Source organism: Nicotiana attenuata, unplaced genomic scaffold, assembly GCF_001879085.1.
Source record: "Nicotiana attenuata strain UT unplaced genomic scaffold, NIATTr2, whole genome shotgun sequence".
Classification (NCBI taxonomy): domain Eukaryota; kingdom Viridiplantae; phylum Streptophyta; class Magnoliopsida; order Solanales; family Solanaceae; genus Nicotiana; species Nicotiana attenuata.
The window spans coordinates 403-12251 of NW_017675566.1; the positions used below are offsets into that span (position 1 = coordinate 403).

Consider the following 11849-nt stretch of genomic DNA (forward strand, 5'->3'; position numbering starts at 1 on the left):
ATTGTGAAAGGGGGAAATGGCGGCTGTCCGTGCACTTTCCGGAAATGACAATCTTTTGCTCTGGCTGCTATTGACTTGACTACATTGTCTCACTGAGCAGTGTTTTCTCATGGAGGAAAGAAAGATGGGCCAAATCAAACCAATTGCCTACAATTCATTCTATCTAGGCTACTGACCGTACCCCAAACCGACACAGGTGAACAAGTAGAGTATACTAGGGCGCTTGAGAGAACCATGTCGAAGGAACTCGGCAAAAGATAAAAGAGTTCGACACCTGAAAACCCCGAAACAAAGCCCGTATTCTTCCTAAACCCCCTATTCTTAGCATGACGGAGGCTTTCACAATCCATTTGTGCCAAATTAATATACTTGTTGAAATGTGATAATATAAATGGATACTATTTAATACAAAATTTTGTGTACGCCACTATCTATGTATAACCAAAATTAATCTGACTGGAACATCAGGCATTATATGCAAGTTGGGAGCCAAGGCATTCAAGACACTGTTACAGATTTCCATGGCAGCAGTATGTTAAATTGGGGAATGTTCTTCGCCATTTTGGATACACAATTGTAGCTCTACATGGATGTCTCCAAACTGAAATTCAGGTACAATTTTCTTGGGATCTTTACGCAAATAGCCGATCAGATTTACTGTTTAATTTTCCTAATCGTTATACATAAACTATATACTGACTATATAACGGTCCTGCACATATTAATTATACATATATTATGCATCGTCCCAGTTATTTTTAGTCCAAGAGGTTGACTGGACGGTTATTCTAGTTAATTCTTCAATTTTTTCTTCCTCTACGCGTAAAATTCTTTTTTTTTTCACGACCAGTGTACGGAGCAATAACTTATAATAACATGTTAATAGTATCATTTTTATTTATTACCAACGAATACTTATATGACCTAATTTTCTAAATATTATTTCTACGGATGCATAATACTTATACTCTTACTTGAATATTTGTTCAGACGCCTCGATCGGTTCGAGCAANAGGTGAAATTTTTTGAAAAGACTGTGGTATCGGGCTCGTATTTTGGTTCCGACGCCCGGTACAAGTGTTACAAGCGAGAAAGGCCCTTTCTATCTTATTAGTCTTGCTCGCTAGCTGCAATCAAAAAACAGCGCTAACGAGCAAGAAAACGGATGCGCTAAGGCGCAACTTCGCGCAGCTGCTGCGCCCTTGCTTCTTGCTTTCGAGCCGGAGCTTGCTGGGTAGTGAAGTGGTCCGTGAAGGTTAAATAAGACTTGTGTTAAGCAAGCAGAGTAGTCAAGCCAGAGAGGAAAAAAAAGCAAGAAGCTGTTTTCGTTCGATCGACGGAATCAATCGTACTTTCACTGCTGTGGACCGGCTTTCATAAAGCACCTTTGGGCAGCAGCAACTATATGTGGTCTAAACAATTGCGGTAAAGTTTGGTTAAATTTGGACGTCATTTGACGTGTTTTGAGCTAGAAGCAGTAAAATTTGATGTTTCATGGAAATTGGAAGGAAATCATGGGTCTTGAGGCCTAATTCGATGTTAAGTATGTTAAATTGGGGAATGTTCTTCGCCATTTTGGATACACAATTGTAGCTCTACATGGATGTCTCCAAACTGAAATTCAGGTACAATTTTCTTGGGATCTTTACGCAAATAGCCGATCAGATTTACTGTTTAATTTTCCTAATCGTTATACATAAACTATATACTGACTATATAACGGTCCTGCACATATTAATTATACATATATTATGCATCGTCCCAGTTATTTTTAGTCCAAGAGGTTGACTGGACGGTTATTCTAGTTAATTCTTCAATTTTTTCTTCCTCTACGCGTAAAATTCTTTTTTTTTTCACGACCAGTGTACGGAGCAATAACTTATAATAACATGTTAATAGTATCATTTTTATTTATTACCAACGAATACTTATATGACCTAATTTTCTAAATATTATTTCTACGGATGCATAATACTTATACTCTTACTTGAATATTTGTTCAGACGCCTCGATCGGTTCGAGCAATGTTCAAAGATCCATGTATCAGACTAGCTGGAGAAGTTACAAAAGCTTTAAAAGAATTAGGAGATAGTATAAGATATCGTCGTCAATGTTCACCAGAAATACTATCCGATCACCTCCACGAAGCTTTACAAGACCTAGACAATGCCATAAAATCCCAACCAAAACTCTTCATTGGGTCCAAAAATAATTCCAACAAGTTAGCCCTAGCAACAATCGGCATACAGTCAGGTGCACTGAACTCCCGGAGAGTCACTTTATCGAGCGTAAAGACCGATACGTCCGCGTTGCTCGAGTGGAAATCCAAAAGGGGTAGCACAAATGAAAATAATGAGAGAAAATCTTTGAGGCCTACATTGAGTAAGATTGCTATTACTAGTCTTGAATTTTCGGATGCTTTGCCATTTGCTGCATTTGCTGCTTTATTAGTTGAAATTGTTGCAAGGCTTGATCTTGTTATTGAAGAAGTTGAAGAATTGGGAAGAATTGCTCATTTCAAAGAGTATAATAATTCTCAAGATGATGATCATAATGTGGTTGTGGATTTTGAGAAACATGCAATGCCTTTGAGAAATGAATTGCCCACTCATGCAGGAGATTAAAACGTTCTTTGGCGTCGAGGGAATTGAACGAATAGAGATTCAAAAAAGAATCGATCTGATTTAGGTCATAATCTTTAAGAAACTCCCGAAATTATTACTAGAAAGTCAACCGCGCAGATTGACTAAGATGTGGTTTGATAGATATAGAAGTGTACTAAAGGATATTAAAAAAGTTGTATTGAAGGACATCTCTAGTGATTGATGACTTCTTTTTCCTATTTTGGTTTGAATGGTGTAATATTGCATCTTTTTTTTGAGAATGCTATCAAGGAAAAAAAGAATATATACTCTTTTGTATTAAATAAAAATAGACTAAAAAGTGTAACTTTCAAAATTACAACTGTATATTTATATAATCAAATTCCTCTATAATAATTATCCTCTCACTACTAAATATACTAGAATTAGCTCTTAACGTCGTTGCTAATTTGTAGCTAAATCGCTCATAGCTAATAGAATTTTTTGATAATATTCACTAAATAGGATTAGCAACGGATTTTGTTGTAGCTACAGAATTCGTCCGTTGCTAAATCATGTTTTTTCAGTAGTGCTATAATAATACTTCACTATAACAATCAAGTTTCTTTTTGGAACCAGTTTTTCAAGTTAGATTATAATATATGTTTTCTATAACAACACTTCACTATAGCAGCCAAAAATATCTGAAACAAGCGAGATTATTATAGAGAGGTTTGACTATACAATATATGATGCAAGGACGTGGCCGTGCTATTATCGTAGGGAAATAAAATTTACTTTTCTTTTTTAAGTCTTCTTGTGATTTCAATGTAACTTTGGTTATTTGATCTTTTTATTCAAACAAGTTATTATTTTTTTAACCATATGCATCTTATAAAGGGGAGATTTGAGAAAAAGGATCCGAATGGAGAACCCTATACGGGAAAAGAAGATTAAAGACTTATGCAGACTTATGAATTATAACTTTGAATTTAACAATGGCCAAAATTTATTTTTATCTCTTTTAAAGTAAAAATATAATTACAGAAAATAAGGAATTGGAAAACATAAAAAAGAAAAGGGCCCTACCGGGTTCGAACCGGTGACCTCTTGATCTGCAGTCAAATGCTCTACCACTGAGCTAAGGACCCTTATATTCGCTTAATCTTTAACCACTCTTAAATATGTAAAAAAAAAACCAAATGAATCTTATCAATCTTCAGTTAGTAACTTAGGCCTCATTTGTTTTTATTAAGACTAGATTTATTATACGCGCATTGCGCGTATATCTATATTAATGAGTGTAATTTTTTAAAAATTACGTAAATATTATCAAACTATGTATTTGTCTAATAAAAGTTAAAGAAATTTTTAAAAACTTGAATGTTGTTCCCATTTAGTTAGCTCAATAAATAAAAAAATCATGTTCGACATAAGTTTTAGATGCTTTATTGTGATTTATGAGGACGTATGTGGTCTTATGAGAATTATTGCTGTTTTGGTGGCCTAATATAGAAAAACAAAACACAAAAAAGAATATAGCTTCCCAAAAATTAATATTGTAAAGTCTTAAAAATGGCCATAGTTGAATTAATATCTTATAATAAAAAATTTACTATAAAAAAAATGTACTGAGGCATGGTCATTTTTTGGACTAAATACAAGAAAAAAAATGACAACTTATTATTTTTGCAATACATATTTTTCTAATTATTTCATCCTTAATTTTTTTATAAAAATATATACGATTTATTAGTATAATTCTGATATATTTCAGTATCTTATTATGCCTCACTTATTTGATTGGGTTTGTGCTTTAACGTGTAAAAGCTCTACAAAATTTTTAAAGTACACTATAACTATTATTAATATAATTATATTATTTTCAAATATAATCTTGTCATTTGTAAACTTAGTTAAATATAATATTTTTTACTCGTCCTAATATATTTATAGGTTTGATTTACGATGTATAGGAGACTTCAGTAGTTATGAACTTGAAATTACAAAGTTTAAAAAATAATTGCGGTTGAGTTAATATTTACGACAAATAGTTTAATATAAAAAAAAATATAGTGAAGCTATCATTAGTAGGGCTAAATGCCAAAAAATAAAAACATTAAAACTGAAGACTTATTTATAATATACCTTATTTTCTACAATTTCATCCTTAAATTTCTTATAAAGAAATACGTGCAATTTATTACTATTAATTTAGTTATATAAATTTCTTTATCTTATTTATGCTTCAATTATCTAATTGAATTTGTGCTTTAACATGTATAAATTTAACAAATAATTTAAACTATCTTCTAGTTTATTATTACTATAATATAATTATAATTTTAAAAATTATATTCCTATCTTTTGTAAACTTATTTATAGATATTTTTTAACTAAAAAAATATAGTGAAGCTATCATTAGTAGGGCTAAATGCCAAAAAATACAAACATTAAAACTGACGATTTATTTATAATATACCTTATTTTCTACTATTTCATCCTTAAATTTCTTATAAAGAAATACGTGCAATTTATTACTATTAATTTCGTTACATAGATTTCTTTATCTTATTATGATTCAATTATCTAATTGGTTTTGTGCTTTAACATGTATAAATTTAACAAAAAATTTAAACTATCTTATAGTTTATTATTGCTATAATATAATTATATTCTTATATTTTGTAAACTTATTTATAGATATTTTTTATTAGGTTTATTAGGTGTGATTTACTATGTATAGGAAACTTCAATAGTTTTTGATTTAAAATTAAATCTATTCTTTTTTGTTTGGTAACTTTTGATGCATGTGTATTGTACCCTTTAATTATTTTAAGTTATTTGTTGTAAAGTGGATAGTGATAAAAACTTTGAAGCATTCACACTACAAGAGTAACATCTTACATTTAAGAAAAAGAAAGAATAAGGAGTTCTAATTGCACAAGACTTTATTTGCTTTCTACTTATTCTCTTTCAATTAATTTTCTTTTATTTTACTAAAAAATTAAATTTTTTAAAGAATTAACCGGAAATAATTATATACAAAGACAACACGCCTAAACCTTATAGGAGTTCAAAGTACACGCTAGTTTCTACCTTGATTTTGCTAGTATGTATGTTTTTTTTTTTTTTTTAATTACAAATATGGTATTATGTAGTTAAATAAGGAAAAAGATAATAAAGAAAATTTTGGTGATTTTGAAGTCCTACATATTAGGAAAATAGTTAAATGACAATTTTGTCTAGTGTGTACTCTATTTTTAAAGGGTAAAAAAGCGAACGACATTTCACTAAGGGCCTCGTGCTTTTAATATAGTATAGATTAAGACGTCTGAATCTGAATACACATCTGAATATCAAGATGTGTATTAAGATTAAGACATCTGAATCTGGATAACGTTCTTTGTGGAAAAAATGTGAATGAAGGATCCCACTGAATTGAATTGGGTCCATGATCATATGAATATATTAAGATGTGTATTAAGATCTGAATAAAAATAATTAAAACTGTTTGATTTTAACATCTGAATGTATAAAATTTATCTTTATTTGAAAATTAATAAATATAAAATCCAAATGAAATACTAACTAATCCAATATTCTATCAATAAAATATATAATTTTTTTAAAATATGATAAATGTTGGCGGTGATGGCTAACGGGTGAATGTCGACTAGAGGCGGTGGTTTGTGGCAGTTTTGGTTGATGATGGTGGTTCATGGTAGTAGCTAGTAGTGATTGGTAGTGGTGGCAATTATGATTGCGGATGGTGGTTGTGGATGATGATAGTTAATAATGGCGGGTGGTGGTAGTAGTTGTGACTGAGGAAGGTGGTGGGTGGGTGGTGGTAGGTTATAATGATAGGCAGTTCCGGATGTAGTTGTTGATGGCGATGGAGTAGTCAGTTGTGGTAGTTGAGGTGGAAGAGTGTTGATTGTGGGTGAGAATGCTATATGATGGTCGGAGTGGTGGAGATAGTGGGTGGTGATGGTCGATAATGCTGGCTGCTATGATTGAGGATTATGATGGCGTGGTGGTGGTGGTGGGACGGTGGTAGTTGATAATGGTAGGTGGTGGCTGTGGCGGTAGTTAATAATGAATATGTGATAGCATCTTAATGAAATTAGTCTCTGTTATAGATCTTAATCATACAAGCCAATTAAGACACATTAAATGATTGTGAAGTAAAAAAAAACAAACACACTTAATGATTAAGATCTAGGTAATTAAGATTCAGACTTTAAAAATTAACGCATTTAATGTCTGAGATGTGAATGATTAAGATTCAAACCTCCATTAAGTGCAAACAAAAGAGGCCTTAGTAAATAACTAGTGTCACATTAAAAAAGAAAAACATGATGAATTATTTATATTGAATTACAGACCACTTAAATTTATGAATCACAAGGGGAAAATAACCAATCAAATCAAGTAATGCAAACATTGATGAGTAATGAGACTTCAAATGTCGTAAGCAAACTGTATTTATAATCGAAATACATATACTAATGCAATATGCCAATTCCTAATGCTAGAAGTATTTTCTTTTCAAGAATTATATTGTTTTAATATTTTTTTTTTTGAAAATAGTTTTGAAGACATGAAGAGGCCAGATATAGATGCCCCGGTTAGGAGGTGTGAGAGTAACCATTGCGGGTCTGAGGAAGGATAGAGGCAGGGGCGGACCTACATCGGATCAAGGAGGTTCAACTAAACCTGTTTCGTCGATTTTTTTTGTTTGAGAATTATATATTTTTTGATAAAATTTGTTTGAGAATTATATTGAAATTGTTTTAAATTGTTAGTAATAATTTCGGCTATATATTTTGTAGGCTATATAAGTTGTGTAATTTTTTCTTCTTCCTTGGTATACACGAAGGTTAGGTTAGCGCTTATTTATTTATTTTTCTACTATTTTAATGAATTATTTTCTCATTTTATTAATGATGTTTCAAAATTATTTCATTTTTATTGTTATGAACTAATTATAAGAGTAAATTTAAAAAGTTAAATAGAAGATATGCGGCAAATCTGCAGTCTTAGAATTAGTTAAAACTTGATATACTTTTGTTAGAAAATAATGTTCTTTTGTCTAATTATTTTATTTATTTATGTTAAATTGAATACCACTTCAAAACGACACTTTTAGGGGGTATTAGGGGAATAGAAGTTTATATATACACATGAAATATTATTAAAAAGTAATAGTTAATCTAACTATTCTTTTATTTTTATAATTAAAATACCACCTCAAATAACTTTTTAGGGGTATTATGGGAATTAAAAAATATAATAATGTTTATTGTGACTACCATCTTGGTTCATTGTAACTTGACTCCGCTTGAATAAAATTCTGAGTCCGCAACTAGGTAGAGGTAGGTCAAAGAAGTACTGGGAGATGTGATTAGGTAGGACATGACATTGCTTCAGCTTACCGAGGACATGATCCTCGATAAGAAGGTGTCGGGGTTGAGAATTTGGATTGAAGGTTGACACGTAATCGAGAGTTTCTCCTAGTCTTACCAGTAGTATTAGTACTATTCTTGTATTTTCTTATTCTTAGATCTTTGTGGATACAGTTGTGTCGCTCGCTTTTGTTGCCCAATTACCTTGTTGTTGCTATTATTTGTTGCTTCTTTAATTGTTCCTTGAGTTGAGGGTCTATCGAAAATAGTCCTTCTACCTTCACAAGGTAAGGATAAGGTCTGCGTACATATAATTCTCTCCCCACCTCACTTGTGGAATTACACTGAATTTATTGTGATTTTTATTGTAATTTTGAAGACATATGAGAGATGATATGTAGCAAGGAGTCGCCTTCCTATAGTTTTTTCGTAATTTTGAAATGTTAAATTTTACAACTTGCAGCAAATTTAAGAATGATTATTAATCAACTATACTTTTTTAATTGATTACAGATCTTCCCCTTAGTCCGTAGATATGGCTTAAGATTGGCCGATCCATTTCAAGTATCCTGCATTCAACTATTTGATGTGATTATTTGTCATTGCCATTTTTAATTAATAACAAAATTGAATTGTAAATAGTTGCTTAGGTAAATGTGTATACGGTCAAAATCATGTGTCCCCGATTTTGTAGGCTCGAGGGGTTGCGTCGAAAACAAGTTCAATATGGACCGGGCTCGAGCCTGGTGGCAGAATACGAAACTCGAAGATCAAAGTGCTCGATGAACACTGGGACAGAGTATGACCAACCTCGAGATAATAACGTTATGGTTTTATAACAGAAAGAGCGAGATTCCCGCGGATGCCCTAAGATCACAGCGTAAATTCCGGATCGGATTTGTACTAGGCGGTTAAACAACTGTATGATAAGATTCCCTACAACAATTAGAATTATACCTTATTTAGGGTTTTCCTACTATATAAAGGGGACCCCAATCATTTGTAACGCATGAATCATTGACAAGAGAATATACTTACTTTACTTTCTTGCTTACTGCTCATCTGAATCATCTTATTGTTATTTTATCGTTCTTGTTTATTCACCTCGAGGTCGCCTTGACTCGAGGTTGGGACTAGCTTGCACACTGATTTGATTTACCTTACTCTTTAATTTTCACACTTGATTCCTTGCTTATTAGTAGTATTGAATTGAATCACATATCTTTATAACCACAAAACAAATTAATTGTTACTTGAATTTTAGGGTTTGGCCTAGATTAGGTAAAAATGGCAGTCGTACTTTCATAAACTTCTGAATGAAGAGGGGGATGGAAACATTATATTAGGGCAACTGGGGCACTCTGAAAGCCACCGCGACTTTAGGTATTGTAGGCGCATTAAGGTTGAGGAGGTCGTGGGTGCGATGGGTAAGATGAGTCGGGGCAAAGCAAACGGACCAGACGAGATTCCAGTAGAATTTTGGAGATATGCGGGTAGAGCAGGCTTGGAGTGGCTGACTAGGTTGTTTAATGTTATCTTCAGGACGAAGAATATGCCTGACGAGTGGCGGTTACAATGGTTCCGGTGTACAAGAACAAAGGTGATATACAGAATTGTAACAACTATAGGGGTATCAAGCTACTAAGTCGTACCATGAACGTTTGGGAGAGGGTGGTGGAAGGGAGGATAAGGAGGGAGGTGTCTACATCGGAAAACCAGTTCGGGTTCATACCGGGTCGTTCTACTACGGAAGCTATCCACCTTATCAGGAGGTTGGTGGAACAATACAGGGATAAGAAGAGGGATTTGCATATGGTGTTTATTGACCTAGAGAAGGCGTATGACAAGGTCCCCAGGGACGTCCTTTGGAGATGTCTGGAGGTGAAAGGTGTGCCGGTAGCTTACATTAGGGCGATAAAGGATATGTATGATGGAGCTATGACTCGGGTTAGCACTGTGGGAGGTAACTCAGAGCCTTTTTCAGTGGTTATGGGGTTACCCCGAGGATCTGCGCTCAGCCCATTCTTATTTGCCCTGGTGATGGATGCACTGACACACCATATCCAATGAGAGGTGCCATGGTGTATGTTGTTCGCTGATGATATAGTTTTGATTGATGAGACGCGAGGCGGAGTTAATGGGAGACTGGAGGTATGGAGGCAGGCCCTGGAATCTAAAGGTTTCAAGTTGAGTAGAACTAAGGCGGAATATGTGGAATGTAAGTTCAGCAAAGTGACGAGGAAAGCGGATGTGGAAGTCAGGCTTGACTCACAGGTCATCCTCAAGAGAAAGTTTTAAGTACTTAGGGTCAATAATCCAGGGAGATGGGGAGATAGACGGGGATGTTACGCACCGTATTAGGGTGGGGTGGATGAAATGGAGGTTAGCGTCTGGATTCTTGTGTGACAAGAATGTGCTACCGAAACTCAAAGGTAAGTTCTATAGAGCGCTGGTTAGACCGGCCATGTTGTATGGGGCTGAGTGTTGGCCAGTCAAGAAGTCCCATATCCAGAAGATGAAAGTTGCAGAAATGAGGATGTTGAGGTGGATGTGTGGGCACACTAGGCTGGATAAAATTAGGAATGAAGATATTGGGGAGAGGGTGGGCGTGGCTCCGGTAGACGACAAGATGCGGGAAGCGCAACTTAGATGGTTCGGACACGTGCAGAGGAGAAGCCTAGATGTCCCGGTTAGGAGGTGTAAGCGGTTGGCTTTGACAGGTACGAGAAGAGGTAGAGGGCGGCCTAAGAAGTATTGGGTCGAGGTGATCAGACAGGACATGTCGCGGCTCCAGATTTCCGAGGACATGGCTCTAGATAGGAAGGTGTGGAGGTCGAGCATTAGGGTTGTAGGTTAAGGGGTAGTCGAGCATTAGGGTTGTAGGTTAAGGGGTAGTCGGGCAGTCGATTTATGTTGTGTTTTAGACTTTTGTATAATATTTGTGGTACTGCTTTTCCATCTATTTATTTTTTCGGGTTTTATTGACACAGATCTATTGTCTCAGAACCGAGTGTCTCCCGGAAACAGCCTCTTTACCCCCTCCGGGGTAGGGATAAGGTTTGCGTGCACTTTACCCTCCCCAGACCCCACTGAGTGGGATTTTACTGGGTTGTTGTTGTTGTTACTCGAATTTTAGGGTAAACAGTTTGGTGCCCACTGTGGGGCTAAAGATAATAATGATTGTTTTCAATACTGATTCTGATAACACACATTATTTTCACACTTGTTCTTGTCAAGAATTTTTGTTCTCAGGTTGAATCATGTCAAACTTGCAAAATGCACCCGTACATGGCGATGATGGTTTTGGACTTCACGGGGAAAATGATAATGTAGTTGCTCCAGGAGCTGGTGTACTACCAGTTAACCTCGGGGAAGTGCCGATTGCAGAACCAGTCGATGTTAGTTCGCACATTTATTTGAATGTGGACTTAGGCGCAGACCCCGGAGGAAGTGTACGCAGGGAAGTTCGATCTGGTGGCCAAGGAACATAGGGTATAAGAGACGGGGTAGTTAGCCTCCAGGTAATATTCGAGATGCTACAAGCTCAGCAGGTTGCTATTGCTCAGCTTCAAAGTCAACATAAAACTCCGAGTATGGTCGAACCAGAAATCACTCGCCGTACCGAGCCGGTGCCAGAAAGGTCGAACAGTAATGGATCGGGGACTGATCCTGCGATTATGAAGATGCTCGATGAGCTCACCAAAAGAATCGAGTTGGGAGAGAAGAAAAATTGAAGATAATGACAAAAAAGTGGAAACATACAACTCTCGTGTTGATCAAATACCGGGGGCACCTCGATCTTAAAAGGTTTGGCTGCCAAGAAGTTCATACAAAAGCCATTCCCTTAGAGTGCGGCTCC

At 35.1% G+C, this 11849-nt stretch overlaps 1 protein-coding gene and 1 non-coding gene across 2 annotated transcripts; one reads left to right on the forward strand and one right to left on the reverse strand.

Moving 5' to 3' along the window:
- Positions 1 to 468: 468 nt before the first annotated feature.
- Positions 469 to 2905, forward strand: LOC109220204 (aluminum-activated malate transporter 12-like; the record flags this gene model as incomplete). The annotated part of the gene is given in 2 exon segments (XM_019384670.1): positions 469 to 612; positions 2004 to 2905. Coding segments are annotated over 2 exon segments (765 nt in total), but the record flags the coding sequence as incomplete, so codon positions are not given.
- A 756-nt stretch (positions 2906 to 3661) lies between these two features.
- TRNAC-GCA lies at positions 3662 to 3733 on the reverse strand. Its single transcript has one exon. It is a non-coding gene; the product is annotated as a tRNA-Cys (tRNA).
- Positions 3734 to 11849: the final 8116 nt, after the last annotated feature.